At 39.4% G+C, this 16,804-nt stretch overlaps 1 protein-coding gene across 6 annotated transcripts in view; it reads left to right on the top strand.

Annotated features, from left to right (window-relative positions):
- Positions 1-16,804, top strand: part of RABGAP1L (RAB GTPase activating protein 1 like) — a 446,160-nt gene that overhangs the window by 67,805 nt on the left and 361,551 nt on the right. For 5 of the 6 annotated variants that reach the window (XM_053916149.2, XM_053916150.2, XM_071219847.1 and 2 more), the window contains 2 exons: positions 11,291-11,357; positions 14,971-15,073. In XM_053916149.2, the coding sequence (XP_053772124.1) occupies positions 11,291-11,357; positions 14,971-15,073 (170 nt within the window). The remainder of the gene's footprint in view (positions 1-11,290; positions 11,358-14,970; positions 15,074-16,804) is intronic. The other variant, XM_053916154.2, reaches the window with a different exon arrangement.

The raw sequence follows: 16,804 nt of genomic DNA, 5'->3' as shown, positions 1-16,804 counted from the left end.
AGGCATGGAGAGGTTAAATAACTTGCCAAGATCATACAATTAAATACTGAGTACAATCTGATTATCAGAATATAGCTTCTTACTTGCTGCTGCCTCTTTTAAAACACTTGTTAAATAAATGAATAAAGAGTTTATAAAGCCATGGCTGGTGTGGCTCAGTTGTTTGGGCATCATCCTGCAAACCAAAAGGTCACAGGTTCGATTCCTGGTCAGGGCACATGCCGGGGTTTGGTCCCCATTCAGGGCGTGTGCAGGAGGCAACTGATCAGTGTTTCTCTCTGTCCCTGACCACTGGCATTTCCATGGGCTTCATATCACCATATATAGAAATTCACAAAAGATTTACTTGCATACTGCTAAATTGGTATGGATTTTAAGAGCTTTATCTAGTGTTTAAAATGCCCCATCGCATACCACCCACTTTGATGCTTTGAATGGATTGTTGGTTATGCTTGATACCTGAGAAGTAAGTGGGCAGTTTTTTGTTTCCTGCTGTATTATATTTTTGACTAGTTGATTTTTGCCAAGTATGACTTCTTATTTTGTAGTGAAGTGATTTAGGACAAATAATACCATATACATTCAGAAAATGGGCCTCTTTGCAAGTCCTTGAGAAGCAGCAGTGTTCTAGTGACAGTAGCTCCAGGCCTGTGGCAGGTTGGTTGGGCAGAGATTCCTGGCTCAGAGTTCTCTGTCTGTCGGATCACTGTGTTCCCATAGACCTGCCCCGGTGCTTCCTGTGTGAACCGGAGTGAAGGGCACAATGATTGGATTCGTTATAAGCCCGCAGCTCTGTGCTGAGTGACATGGGCCAACACTGCTAGAAAAGAAAGGGTTTTTTTCTTTTCTCCTGGTTTGGGGGGATGCAGTCATTACATATACATTAAAATGCATCACACATTATTACTAGAAGGCAATTTGGTCATTTGTAGAGTGATTCAGAGATGTGCCTGTTTTGATTGTAAATTCTGGTTTAGTTCTTACTTTGTGCTTGCTGGCTCATAGCAAAAAACCATACATAATGAGAATTTGAAGTGTTAAGTACCATACTTCTTAGCATGAGTGATTGACAGTTTCCTTTTCTTGTGTTATTTTCTTGAGGAAAAGATTTCCAAGCCAATGAGTACTTAAACAAAAACCAACAGGGGCTCTTTTCTTCTCGCAAAGCAAACAGTTGTCTAGTGTGATTTGACATTACTGAGGTAGACAGGCCGGTAGCGTTTGAGCTGTTGACTATTTCTGTGCTGGTATAATCGGATGCCAGGCCATTCTCAGGGTCTTTTGCTGCATTTACCGAGCACCTGTTTTTGCCTTTATCCATGCAAATTGTTTTGGTTTGATTTAGAAGGAAGCTCAAGTCACTGACTTGAAGTTACCTAGATGTTAGTTTGATTTGCATCTTTTATTCTCTATGTCAGCTAATGTGTCTATGAAATCTCTTAAGAAAATCAAGAGTTTTAATTGAAGTTAAGAACAATGTAACAATAGCAAGGGCGGGGGTGGGGGGTGGGGGCGGGGACAGTGGGTAGAGGGGATTACAGGAACTACTATAAAGGACACATGAACAAATCCAAGGGGGAGGGTGGAGAGGGGGGAGGGAAGTGGGTTCACCTGGGGTGGGGTGAAGGGATGGGGGAAAAGGCATACAACTGTAATTAAATAACAATAAATAAATTTAAAAAAAAAAAAAAAAAGAAAATCAAGAGTTTTAGATGTTCTAGTAATTTTCCTTAATGGACATCATTCTTTTCTGTCTTGAAAATGAGAAAAAGTTAGTAGAAAGATAGCTCTCTTTTTCCTTAGGAAAATAGGGTATAGTTATATAAAATGACTTCATTGTTCTCTGACAGTTATTTAAGGTACTTTGGAGAGTGAATAATTGGAAGTTTCTAACTGTCTTTCAGCCTTTTGACTGGAACTTGTAATTAGAACAGAATTTCCAATATCTTTCTTTGGTGGCTTCTGCTGGTACCCAGGAGAGGGAGGTGGCACTATAGAATAGTGTATGCAGTACTGTTACTGTTTCAGCATCATATACTGAGAAGTACTGTGTTTTGTAAGTTGCTCTATTCTGGATATCTTGGAGTTCATATTTAAATGAACTTTTAGATTTGAAATAATTATGAACTCAGAGGAAGTTACAAAATAGTATAGAGAGGCCTGATGTACCCTTCCCTTGGGTCCCCTCGCTGGTTATATCTTACATGTCCCTAGTACAATATGAAAATTAGGGAATTGACACTGGTACAATCTGTAGATTTCTATGGGAGTTCTTATCAAATTCTTTTGTAAATTACAGTATACTTTTATAATATAATAATAGTAATTTCTTAATTATTTGTTTTTCTAGCGGCAAGGGATCTTTACTTCACTTTACTTAACCTAAGGTGACTAATCCAGACAGTTATGGACAAACAAAGGGGCTGCCTGATCCTAGCTGGAGAGAGTTCCTGGTTGCTCAAATGTAGAAGTATTTTTTTTATTGAGATATATTTGACATGTAGCACTGTGTGAATTTAGGGTATACAGCATATTGATTTGATACATTTATGTATTGTAATGTGACTGCCATTGTAGTGATAGTTAGCACCTCTGTCAGGTCACTTAACTGTCATTTCTTTCTTGTGGTTGGAATGATTCAAACCTAGTCCCTTAGCAAGTGTGATTATAATGCAGTATCATTGTCTACATTCACTGTACTGTGCGTTGGACCGCTAGTGCTTGCTTACTACTGGTTGTGAGTTTGTGCCCTTACACAGCATCTCTTCTGTTCCCCTATCACTTAGTATAGTGTCTTCATAGTCCATTTATGGTGTTGCACGGGGCAGCACTTCCCTCTTTCTATGGCTGAGTAATATTCCACTGTGTGTGTGCCACATTTTCTTTATCTCCGCATCCGCTGATGGGTGCTTTGCTTGTTTTTGTATTTGGCTATTGTGAATAAGGCCTCAATAAACGTGGGAGTGCCTATATCTCATATCTACTTGACATCCTGTTTTCATTTCCTTTGGGCATATACCCAGAAGTGGACTTGCAGGATTCCATGTTAGATCTATTTTTAATTCTTTGAGGAACCTCCATATTTTCCATAAGGGTGAATCAGTTTATATTCTTGATTTACGTTATGTAAATTATTTCCTATTTATTGGTATAGGAAATTGTGATTTCTAACATGGCTATTAAGTAATTAGAAGAGGTGAGGTATTTTAGTTATATCCTATGCTGGTTATCAGTTTATTGCTTTTTGCTTCCAAGTCTACCCTCTTACTCTTATCTGCCAATTTTGTGCAAGCAAACACAATACTGTGCCAGTAGAGGGTGCTGGAGAGACACTGCAGGAGGAAGGGACTTCTCTTCCTGGTTCTGGAGTGATTCTTGCTGCAACATTTTGGGACTTTCTGTGGAGCTGGGCTCCAGCTAGGCACCCAGTGTGTGCTGTCCTTTGAGCTCACAGTCCTGGTCCTGCCTCAGTGAGACCTTCCATGGCCCTCCAGACACAAACACTATGGTCTCCAGGGATCACACCGCTCTGCCAGTGAGCTGGCTCCAGGAGTCCTGATTTCCATTGTTCACCTGCCAGCACACCTTGGCTGTCTGCACCGTGAGGGTTGTATCCTGCTTGCTTGTGGCCCAGCTTTGCCTGGACAGTCCAGTAAACTTCTTTGTCTTCCACTGAGTTGCAATCTACCCTCTCCTGTGAGGTGTGAATACCAGCTGCAGGGAGAGGACCCTCCTTCCGAGTCTGCTGTTCCTTGGGGCTGTCCCTTTGTCTTAGGGTATTCTTTAGAATTCTGTTTCTAGTTACCCTCCTGTTACATTTAATAATTCTTTATAGCACACCTTTCCTGTTCAAAGTATTGTTTTCTTTCTCCTAATTGGACCCCCATTGACAGTGTCTATTTAAATTAGTGCCTAATGAAAGTAACCAGTCTCCTAAAGTTTCTGATACATCGTAACTACATAGTACATGTCAGCAGCAGATTTTTTTCTTGAATATTTTTGATCCATGGTGGTGGGTTGAATCAGCAGATGTGGAACTCACAGATATGGAGGGCTTACTGTAAGTATTTCATATCACTGGTGAACACTGCTGAGTTACTAATATTTTGTTCTATAGAATGGCAACATAGTTTTTTTAATTTTTAAAGATCTTTGGAGGGAGGGGTAGTACAGGGTGGAGGGGAATAAGCAGAAGAAAAAATGGGACAACTGTAATAGCATAATTAGTAAACTATACTTAAAGAATAAAAATAAAAATCTTTTTAAAAATGTTTTTTGTTCATTTGAAGGGAAGAAGGAGGAAGAACTACATGAGATGTATTTTTATTTAGTAGGACTTTAGGTGATTAATTAACAAAAGTTAAATGTTTTTATTACATGTGAAATTTTGTATTTGTTCTTTAAATATTAATTTGATTTTTTTCTACTTTCTATATGGTTTAATAAGTTTATTTATCCCTTTTATTCTCATGTTATTTTTCTAATTGTCATTCCCTGTTTTCTTTAAGGTTTATATATAGATAAATTATTCCTATATTCCATTATAGAAAAATTGTTATTCTTCTGGTAACTGACCAAAGGTTTATATAGCTTGATTTAGCTGTTTTAAGTGAAATTGAGCTTCTGGAGAATCTATATTATTTTGCACACAGATGATACTGTTTTATATTAAAGTTTTCTTTACTAGAAATGTCAAAGCAAAATAGTGCTGTGCAGGCCTGAAACTGCTGTTCCTGAAGGTCTGCTCCGGAGCTTGGTTCTTGACCCGTGTCGGGAAGCATGGGTTTCGGGAGGGTTCCCGCCATTCCCGGAACTGACAGGAGGGGCTCCCTGTGCCCAGGCTTCTGGTGCAAACAGCGTGGCTTTAGCTGAGCACCTGCTTTCCTCCTGGGAGGTGGGGATTTTGGTGCATGGCAGGCAGAGTGTACTTATGTGATCAGCCCACAATAAAAATCTTAGACACTCAGTCTCTGAGCTTCCATGGTAGACTTTTCACACGTCTCAGCTTGCTGCTCGAGGGGTTGTCTCCTCTGTGGCTCCGCAGGAAGAGGACTCTTGGTGTTTGCCCAGCTTGCCTCTGAACTTCACCCCATGCACCGTTTTCTTTTGCTAATTTTGCTTCTTATCAGTTCACTGTAATCAATCATGGACGTTAGCACCGGTATATGTCGAGTCCTCGTGGCAGGGCATCGATTGGAGTGCTGCTGGGGACCCCAACACAAGGGCATTTTGTTCCGAGTAGTTTTTCATGCAGGAATCATGTTTAAAATCACTATTTGTGTCTTTGTGTGTGTAGCTTTCATAATATAGAAAGTCTGTGTTCGCCTAATGGCAGGTCTCTGTGAGGACACGGGAAAGCTTTTTGGGACCTTGTCTTCAGAGGAATAGTAGCATCTGTGAGTTGAAGTTATGAGCTAATGTAAAATAAATGTATACTTGGGTTCACAACTTTGCAAACTCCTCAAACTGGGACATCCAGAAGTAATCTTTACTTGATGCACTTCAAGTAAAACCACCTCCACGCTCATGTATTCTGTTCTCCTTTTTACCCCCATCACTAATAGTAAGAAGGTGCCCAGAACCCCACATTCTGCTGATAACACTGCCCATGCCTAGACATGGGCACCTTAACTGTCCCAAACCAGAGTAAAGCAGGGCACTGCAGAGCTCTGCGTGTTACTGCCAAGGTCCTTCTTCCTACTCCGAACCTTCAGCCTCACTGAAATAATCTATTTCTATTTTAACTGTTCCTTTCAGGCCTTATAGGAAGTCCTGGACTCCTGGGCTTTCCATCAATATTCAGATTCTAATCCCCACATGACTGTGTATGTCCCCCCAACTGACATACCATCTTCCACCTTGGCCCAACTTTCTAAACCATTCCATTCTCCACTCAGGAACTCCTAGTCCGACATCAGCACGACGCTTTTCTCCTTCGCCTAGTCATCTTCACTTTAGGATCTGGCTTCTGCCTGAGACCACTGCTCCCCTTACAGCCCTTTCTAATGATGGATGTTTCTCACCCTTTGTACGTCTGGCCTGGAGGCATGTAAGCATCTTTCCTGCATGCCTTTGCTTCTTCCAGACTGTTGTTGCTCCTTCCTCCTCAAAAACCCCCAGCTTCAGAGTTCACGCTCTCGTGTTTTACCTCTCTCTCAGCTCTCTTACTGCTCCCCTCTCTGTACTTCACGCTCCCCTTTCTTGTTGCTGTGACCTACACATCCTTGGGGTTCCCATCATTCTTTGAGCTTCTGGCTCACTGTCATTCTAAGTATTAGGCTTCTGTTCATTTTGGGCAGTTTTTGTATCAACGTAGATGATTTTTCTGGTAATCTAGCTTCTTAATGTTTTGACCTCTGCTTGTCCAGAGATCTTGTCCTCTTCCCTACCTCAAACACTTACTTCTGTGGTCATACCGTAGAATTTGTCGTTGCCAGTATTTACAGGTCACAGAACAATTGCGGTTTCTCCCGTGGATTACAAGGTCACTTTTGCACAGTTCCACACTACTGTGCCTGGTGAGGAATACCTGCATGTCTTTCTTTCCTTCGGTCCTTCAGTGAGGCAAAGACAATCCCAATCATTTTATGTAGGAGACTTCCGTAACTATCTTTTGCTTTAACTTCTTCAGGTTGATACTAACTGGAATTCCAATTTTTATGAAATTATTTAACGTTTTTACATATTATTCTAAAAAGCCGTGACTGAGTTCCAGCTTTCCTTGCTTGCGGTTGCTTCCCCTTCGTGTCGTGCTGTCATTTTTCATTTTAAGAACAGAAGTTTAGTGAGAGACAGTTGTCTTGAACTGATACTTGTCAGAGGCCCGCCTCCTTTCTTTTCCCTTCCCTCCTTATTTCTTACCCATAGTCTTCATGGACGTATGTAGAGTCCTAATCATTTGAGGGACAGAAAGGAAAAATTGAAAAAAGATGTTTCCCACTGCAGTGCATTAACATATCGCCTTTATTTTTCTCACTTATTTTTCCATCATTGAGTCTACAACAATGCTAGAAACAGAGTTTTTGTGTTGGTATGGGTGCTAACTTGGTGTTAAAAGCTGTTTTAAACTCTGTTCTGAGTAAAATCTCATAGGTATTATGGAAGGCTGAACTTTTTCTTCACATTTATGGTGGTAGTTGTAAAAATAATTCATAATTGGCGCTGCTCTAGTTTGCATGTTCATCCACCATGAGGTTTTTCCTTTCAACTTTGTATTAACGTAGTAAACATGTAAACAGGCAGTGTTTGTATTTCAGAAATGCGGTGAGACTTTGAAGTGTGCGACTTGCCCAGGATCACGCAGGGAATGTGTAATCTGTGCTGCCAAAAGGCCAGGGAGGCGGCCAGGGTGTAGTGTGGAACAGACCATGCAGTTTGGGAGTCATAGACACGGGCTGCAGTCCAGTGTTATAAGTTACTAGGTGTGTGGTTTGGGCAGATCACTTCTACTTTTTGGAACAATGGTTTTATTGCTATGTTATTAGAAGGTGGGTTTGAAGTATACATGTAACAATATAGTAATGTCTGACTTAAAGTTAAATATCAATAACCAGAGACATGGAAACATGGGGCAGACTGACAGCTGCCAGAGGGGAGAGGTCAGGGGGAAATGGTGGAAAGAAGGGGAAGGGACTAGTCAAAGAACATGTATGAATGACCCATGGACATGGATAACGGTCCATGTGGAGATGGACTGTGGGAGCAGGGGGTGGGCTGGGTGGAGGAGGGTTAAGGGGGAAAAATTAGGACAATTGTAAAAGAATAAATAAAATAAAGAATACATTCAATAAACAGTAGCTGGTATAATTAATATGATAATATCTCATTCTCAGAGGTTCGACTTCACATTCTGGGAAGGTCATCTGTTTACTGCAGTATGTGATAAATAATGTTGGTTGTGTCTCGCTCTGCTTTGTTAATGTTCTACACTACAGCACTCAGAGAACTTACCATATCAGGTTGTAATTGCCTATTTACTTATTTCCCTCCCTACTAGACTGTGAGCTCCTTGAGAAAATAGGTGTGAAAGCAATTTGCTTTCTACATTATTTATAGAGTTAATAAGAGAAGGTTGAATGCTTTGAATTCCCCAGTGAAACACTTAATATTTGCCTTAGGTGTTTGTGATAATAATAATATCTAATTACTGACACATTATTCCTAATAGACCTTGCTTGTCCCCATAGGAAACCTGGTGTGCTTTAATGAAGCATAATTTTGGAAATGACTAATGCAGCTTGATATTGATAGAAAAAAAGTTGTGCAAATTTAGTGCTGGAAGAACCCTCAGAGTGTATATCTGTTACACCTCTCCCTCTTTCAAAAGGAGGAAGCAGAGGCCCAAGGGGATTAGGTGCTTTCTCTAAGGTCACACTGCTAGTTGGTGGCAGGATTTTTTATTTATACCCAGAAAAAGAACAGTGCATCAAAGATCATCAAAATAAGGTAATATGTGTTGCCATTTAAGGAAAACCTAAACTTCCAAGGCTCCTTTTGCAGTTGAGCTTAACATAGGAATATTATGTTAAGGAAATACAAAATTGCACCACTTACTTGCAAATGCTAGATAAACAAAATAAGAGTTTAAATGTTTAAAAAAAAAGCAAAAAGAAAGGTAGGGAGGCTGCATACTAAACTGTTAGCATTGGTTTCGAAGGAGGCTAAGATAGAGAAGGGAGAATTAATTTTTTGCTATATACTTTGGTATTCATTAACTTTTTACAATGAGTATATAATAGTTTTATAATTTAAAACCCCTATAATATAGGGAATTGTTCTTTTTTTATCCTCACCTGAGGACATAATTTTAGAGAGGGGAAGGAAGAGGAAGAGAGAGGGAGAGAAACATCAGTGTGAGAGAGAAGCATTGATTCGTTGCCTTTCATACACACCCCGACCAGGGACTGAGCCTGCAGCCCAGATGTGTGCCCTGACTGGGGATCAAACCTGTGACCTTTTGAGATTCCAACCGAGCCACACCAGCCAGGGCTGGGGAATTGTTCCTTAAAAAAATCCATGAGTGATGAAACTGAAGCAAAATATACAGTAGTTTTTTCTTATCCACAGTTTTACTTTCCATGGTTTCAGTTACCCTGGTCAGTCGTGGTCTGAAAATATTGAATGGAAAATTCTAGAAATAAACAATTTATAAATTTTAGATTACATGCTGTTTTTTTGTAATATGACAAAATCAGGCCATATACACTGTCTGCCTGTTAGTGACTAAGTTGCCACCTTGGTTTTCAGATCTGCTGTTGAGGTATCGCAGGGCTGGTATTCCAGTCACCCCCATTTTACTTCATAATGACCCCCAAGTGCAAGAGGAGTGATGGTGGCATTTTGGACATGCCAAAGAGAAGCTGTAAGGTGCTTCCTTGAAGTGAAAAGTTGTGCGTGTATAGGATAAACCTGGAGTACTTAGGGTTTGGTACTGTCTGTGGTTTCAGGCATCCACCGAGCGTCTGGGAACGAACCCCCAGAGGGTAAGGGGGACTGCTGTATAGGAAATGTCAGACAAGTCTTCTGTCTCGCTGACCTGACTTTTTAGTTGGGGACCACATTTTATATCTGAAAAGAATGAACTTTTTTATTCTTTCTTACCAAGAATATAAGGCAATAGTAGAAGAAATAGTACAATGAGTTGCATGATTAATTAACATTTCATTTATACAGACAGTGCTTATTATAGGAGTTCATAGGAGGGAGATCAAATTGTGTATAGTAATCATATTACAATTATGACTATTAGAGTGTAATTGCCTCTGTTGTAGTAGATTATGTTTTGTTCAGTGATACAATAATAAGCTTGGAAAGTTATCCTCAGAGCTTATCAAGATCATCTTTGTTATATACTTGATTATTTTTGGAGGCCAAAGGGGAGTCTTGAGCAAAGTATCTTAAAGTACTCAGAGGAAGTATATTCTGTTTTACCACTTACTGAGCTCATATTTGGATAGGATCATTCACTTACCTGTTCATGGGGGAAAAAGCCAATACCACTAGAAAAGTAAACCTTTGGTAAATAACAAGGATCAGATTAAATATTGACTGGCCAGCTACCACATTTTTTGAAATTAAAAAGAAATCTTATATTTAATTGATCTATGTTCTCTACTTTTTGTATAAAATGCCCCATATTACATTTTTAAATTTTGAAAAGCTACAATAAAAACAGTCTAGGAAGCCCTGACCGGTGTGGCTCAGTTGGTTGGGCATTGTCCCTCAAGGCAAAAGGTTGCCAGTTCAATTCCTGGTCAGGGCATATGCCTGGGTTGCAGGTTTGGTCCCTGGTTTGGGTCCCTAGTAGGGACACGTGTAAGAGGCAGCCAATCAGTTTTTCTCTCTCCCTCCCTTCCTCCCTTCTTTCCCCTCTCTCTATAAATAAGTAAACATTAAAAAGCACTCTAGCAAGAGTGGGTATGTGTTGTTAGGGAGACGCTGGACAGATCACATGGCCTCTGGGGTTACAGGACCTGTGGAACAGCCATATAAAGTTGGGTAAATTGCTTAACTTCTCCAGACTTTGCTTCCCTTTCAAGCAGAATTAACAATAATATCCTGACAAATAAAACATGTTAGATCTAATCGAAGTTTGGAGCTTATGAAAATCCTTTACAAATAAAGGGGTAGTGTCAATGGGATTTCTCATACTTCTTTAGCATCAGAAAGCACAGAATAAAGCAAATTGTTAATAGTAGATAGTGCGTTGGATAATATTTTCACTAATATGATAATGTTTTTAGTAATGTGTTTCATACAACTTTTTTTTTTCAAACTCAGGACATAGTTTTAATAAGCTACTCAGTCAACATGACTGCTGAGGGCCAGGGTGACTGTTGCTGTTAATACAGCTTGGTGCAAAGGGAGCGCAAAGTGTCTTGTTCTTACTTTTTTTTAAATCTCATTTCTAATTTAACTGGGTTAGATGATCTTGACCTATATATTTGGAATAACTCTAAGGCAAATAAAATCTCATTTCTATCTAGAAACAATTTGTATCTCACTACTGTATTCTGTCTCAATCAACAATTTTGTGGCTATTTTTATCACATTTTCTGATCATTGGTCATCTTTTACATGCAAAAGTAAAGATCTTGGAATTTCTATATGATTTTTATTATTTATCTTAATGAATTCTTATTTGTACTATTTCTGTAAAAAAAACCAAAACAGCTATTTATAAGTACAGAGCTCAGATTGTATAGTTACTATAAAACAGCTTTTTGCTCACTGGGCTTCTATATATTCTTGATACCTTATTTCTCCTTTCTTCCCCCCCCAATATTTTCAGATGTTTTGGAATGTTATTAAGCCCAGGTCGAAACGTGAAGAACAGTGACATGCATTTACTGGATATGGTAATGATAACCTTAAACACTTTAATTAACCAAGTAAAGATATGATAGTTATTTTATATTTTAATGTATTTTCTATTGTAAAATTATGTCATAATGGGAAAATTGTTTCTAACTTTCAGCTGTATGATAGTAATAATAAAATTTGAAAACCTAAAGTTAAAATTAGTTATGATGGAGAGATTTGGGAAACTTCCCACCAAAAAATCATATGCAACTTGAAAGCCAATAAAAGGAAAGAGTTATGACAATGTCCATCCACTTATCTGTTTGGCTTCTTAGAAGGATGTCTTTTCTTTGAGCCCAAAATAGCAAGTACATGATTGTAACAAGCACATCCAGGGTGAATACAGTGCCTTTTATTTATTTTAATGCATTGTCATTACCTTGAGTATTGTGATGGATGCTTTTATTTTCTTAAAACCATTTCCCTCTCTGAATTTCTCCTCCTCGATTATCTGTCCTCAGCAAAATATACCTACTGTGGGCGCAGCATTTTTTTCAGGAATGCCCTTAAAGGCCAATATGTATGTTAGAGTTGGTATTTGACGTAAAAATAGCAAGCCATCTTAACTTTTAAACAGAAATACCTTCTAATATTGCAATTAATGAAAACATTTACTTTGCAATTTAGAAATGTTGTAGGAAATGGTCATCTTAGAGTAAACAAAGGTTTTTACTTCACTGCGACTTTTATATTTAGTCACAACAAATACTACATGTTTTTTTTCCTTTCACCTGTGTTTTTCAAATGTCAGGTAAATGTCACCAATTACGTCAACATTTTCTTTATTTCATGGTGACAGCCCATTGATTTTAATAATGGTACTGGAATGGTTCAGCCAGCGTTTCTGAGCTCCCAGTTGTGTGCCAAGCATTGTGCGAAGTGCTGGGGTTGTAGAATAAGGTAGAACACAGCTCTGACCACCTGGGGGTTCGTGGTCTTGCCGTGGAAGCAGACCCTGTGAGTCTGTAACTGCAGCAGTGGGTAAAGTGCTCTCATCCGGCCGGTCCAGCGAGCCACAGAGATGTAGAGGGAGTACTGCGTGGATAGGTCAGGTAAGGACAGCCAGGTGCATTGAATGTGAAAACAAATTAGCTATCGATCCATCTGTCCTCCGTCCCTCTTTACAACACAGCAGTAATGCAAGTGCTTTTGCTTAAGGCAATCCAGAAAATGCTGGAGCCCTGAAAATTCCTGGAGGAGGTAGTTCAGAGACATTAAACACTTAGAAGCTCCTAGGTCTTAACTAGTCACGGTTTTTCTAAGAGGTTAAGATGAATCTCTGGCAGAGATTTTTCCATGAACTTAAATTCAGGTTATAGAGTCACAGGCCTGCTGTGAACTTCTGAGGCCCCGTGCAGTCTCTACAGTTCATGTTGAAATCACGGGGCTCGTCCGCACTGAGGCCCCGGAAAGAGAGGCGGGCTGACCTGTACAACACACAGGTGGTCAGTTATCAACAGCTGTGATTTGTTATCACCCAGTGCTGTTCATCTCCACACTATGTTAATACATGGTCACTGAGCTTCAGCTATTACAAAGTTATTTCTTTGTAATCACCCAGTGCCATAGTCCTTGTAACCTGGCCTCATTTGTGGTATTTCTGCCCTCTAGAGCAAGACGCTAATACTCCTGTGTCTTCTATTACCTGTCCAAATATGTGAACACTTTGGGAACAAGTTTCACCTTTGTACACTTTATTCTAACAAACTTTGAAAGCTTTGGAAAGTTTCTCTCAGCCTCTTTCTTTCCTTCTTTCCCTCTTCTCTCTCCTCCCCTTTTCCCTCCTTGCCTTTCTCCCTCCTTGTCTCTTCTCTGCCTCTCTCTCTGCTTCGTTCCCCCTTCCTGCCTTCCAGAATTTGCCTTTGTTTTTTGATGGCATGACTAATTATTTTAAAGGATTTAAAAAGTTGTTTTCTCCATTTCTCTCTTAGCATTTAGCAGTTTCCCCCACTGTATAGTTTTTGTTATCACATATCTAACTGCACTTTATTTATTTTTTAATTTTTTCTGAATTGATTGGGGTGATGGTGGTTAATAAAATGATATGGGTTTCAGCTGTACCATTCTATGATACAGCATCTGTGTATTGTGTTGTGTGTTCACTGCCCCAAGTCAGGTCTCCCTCCACCATCTACCTTCATTTTCCATGTAGCCTGTCGTCACCTGACCTCTTACCATACCTTTCAGCTCCACTTTTCAGTGCCTGCTTTCCTTGGTACTTATTAATTGAAAGGAATAATTTGATTGGTTTAGCTCATTTTTTTTTTGGACTCAAGCATAGCGCAGTTCTTGTCCACTGATGGGTTATTTTTTGGGGGGGAGGTTAAGAACCCATTCTTGTTTCTAATGAAGGTCCTATTAGAAAGTAGAGAGAGAGGATAAGGGAGAGAGAGTGGGGTGAGGAGGGAGAGATGGAGAGAGAGAGAGAATGAATATGAATATATGAGTGTTGGAGGTACTGAGTGAGTTTCCTCTACATGACCTTGAGTGTATTTCATTGAATGTGGTCCTTGCACTCAAGCTATGCAATCTGATTAGTGAACTATCACCAATACACTAGAGAAATATGCATAGTAGTTACCAAATGACTGAAATAATTTTATAGGATTCAGGGAAGCATTTGTGTGGAGGTAAAACTGAAGAAAAATGTTCTCTTTCTTTTAAGACTCACCCTTTGAACCCTCTCTATTCATAGTAAGAAGTTGATACAGGAAATTGAAAGTAATGTAGTTAATATTCTTTTTTTTTTTTGCATATGCACGTGTTTATGTTCTGTGTGCTCTTCTCCTGTGGGACAAGCTTTAACCTCCCCACCCCCAACACACACACATACAACTCTGTGTGGTCTTGCTCTCAGTATAGGGAGTTGCTGGCTTCTGTAGAGAGAGTGAGGAGCTGGCTGGCTAAAAGTCTGAAAGAGTAGAGGAAATGAAGAGGAAGAGGAAGAGGAGATGAGATAATGGAAGAAGGAGGGAGTAAGGGTGGGGGGAAATAGCCAAGGAACTTCCATGATGACTACAAACCAATATAAGTCTCCTAGTGTTGATTTGTGATTGTAAGAAAGTATATAGGTATTTAATGTGTATATAGTAGGAAAGTGTTCATTGTGAAGGTATTGATTGTGACAAAGTAAATTAATATTTTAAGAATATATTGAAAATTAGAGTATTAGAGGAGAACACTGTCTTTGCCTGTGGTTAGCCATTAATTCAATTTAACTGTCATCAGCGAGATCTATACTATAGTTTTCATAGTAACTGCGTACATCCTTATATGTGTAAGATTATGAGATTTTTGATGCCCAGCCTAAGATCAAGGTAAGTATAACTTCATAGCAATATTAAGTTTTTGTGATCTAGCATGGAAGAGTATGCCTCTTTTAACCAAGAGATACGTGTCTCTAAACACAAACTCTTTGAAGAAAGCTGTAGGAGAATTTAATATTTAAAGAAATGTTTTTGTAGGGTGAAAAAAATTTACAAAGAAAATAAACCCCCCTTTTGAGTATAAATCCAAATTTTAGTAGATTGGATTCTTTAAAGTAAGATACATTTATTGTTTGAGATGATGATTTTCTTGATGTACCTGTTCCTTTTTGAACTCTCCCAGGAGTCCATGGGAAAGAGCTGCGATGGGAGGGCCTATGTCATCACCGGGATATGGAACCCCAATGTACCCATATTTCTGGCACTTAATGAAGAAACGCCAAAAGGTGACTTTTCTTAAGAGATTCCTTATTATTTGCTCAAAACTTTACATTACAGACAATGTTGTTTTACCATGTTTTTTAAAAATTTGCTGCTCATTTAAAAATGGAGTATTTTTATTAATAGATTTTACTATGAAATTTAGGCTAGTCTTGACATATGTGTTGAGCACAATAAACATCTGATACCGTTTTCTTACTATTCATTTTGAATTTCTACATCCAATACTATTTCTTTAGCATAAGGATAAATAGTTAGCATAATAGTATTTCCCTGCTTTCAATTGCAGGGAAAATAATATTCTGTGTTAATGTGTACAGTGCATTAATACATGCTAAATCTTATGTGTTTTTACATGATCACTATACAATGATTGACACTGAATACTATCATACTGAGGCACAATAGAAAGTAATACAAGATTCAGTATGAATAACACTCTTTAGTGAGGACTTCTGGTCAAGATGGAGGTGTAGGTAAACAGGCCTCGCCTCTGTGCACAAGTATAGCAAAAACTACAGCTACATTACAAAATAAATATCACCCAGAATTGTCAGAAAATCGAGCTTTATAGAAGTCTAACAATGAAGGATTTAAAGAAATCACATTCATCCAGATGAATAGGAGGGGTGGAGAGGCAGAGTGGAGCAGAGAGGCATGGAGACAGGAATGGGTGGTCCCATATCCGCATGTGATGGATAAAAAAATGGAAGGGGTACCTGGGGAGTGAGGGAACCCAGCCCTAGTCCAGGCCACCCAGCCCAGGGTCCCAGTGCCAGAAAGATAAGTCCCCATAACTTCTGGCTCTAAAAATCAGTGGGGGTTAGGACAGTGGAAGAAACTGTGTCCTCTTAAAGGGCCTGCAATGGACTTAGGACTCACACAGACCCACCACCTCTGGGGTTCAGCACCAGGGCAACAGCTGGAAGGGCACCAGTGGCATATGGGGAGAAAGTAAAGTGTGAGTAGGGAGACAGCTTCTTCCTGGGCAAGACTCCAGGGGCCAGGTAGCAGCATTGTCTTCTCTGCAACACCTCTCCAACACAGAGCAACGGAGCTGTGACATGGGTTGCCCTGCCCTGGCAGTTAATTAAGGCTCTGCACCATATAACGTAACAGCTGCACTAAGATGGAGTCAAAGCAGCCCTACCAAATACACAGAAACAAACACAAGGAGGCTGCCAAATTGAGGAGACAAAGAATTATGGCCCAAATGAAAGAGCAGAATGAAACCCCAGAAAAAGAACTACATGAAACAGAGATAACCAACCTATTAGGTGCACAGTTCAAAACACTGGTTATCAGGATGTTCTAGGAATGCATTGGGTACTTCAATGCCTTAAAAGAGATCCAGGCAGAAATGAACTTGCATTAAGTGAAATGAAAAATTTACATGGAACCAACAGTGGAGAAAATGAAGCCATGAATCAAACCAATGATTTGGAACACAAGGAAAAAGCATTTAATCAGAACAGCAGGAACAAAAAAGAATTCAAAACAATAAGGACAGGCTTAAGAATCTCTCGGACATTTTTAAACATACCAACATCTGAATCATAGGGATGATAGAAGGAGCAGAGGAAGAGCAAGAAATTGAAAACTTATTTGAAAAAGTAATGAAAGGAAACCTCTTTAATTTGGTGGAGGAAATAGGCATACAAGTCCAGGAAGCACAGAGTGTCCCAAACAAGATGGACCCAAAGAGGACCACACCAAGAGACATCATAATTAAAATT

This window comes from Desmodus rotundus, chromosome 12 (assembly GCF_022682495.2).
Source record: "Desmodus rotundus isolate HL8 chromosome 12, HLdesRot8A.1, whole genome shotgun sequence".
Lineage (NCBI taxonomy): Eukaryota > Metazoa > Chordata > Mammalia > Chiroptera > Phyllostomidae > Desmodus > Desmodus rotundus.
The sequence above is the reverse complement of the archived record's forward strand: the minus strand, read 5'-3'. Positions and strand labels throughout refer to the sequence as shown.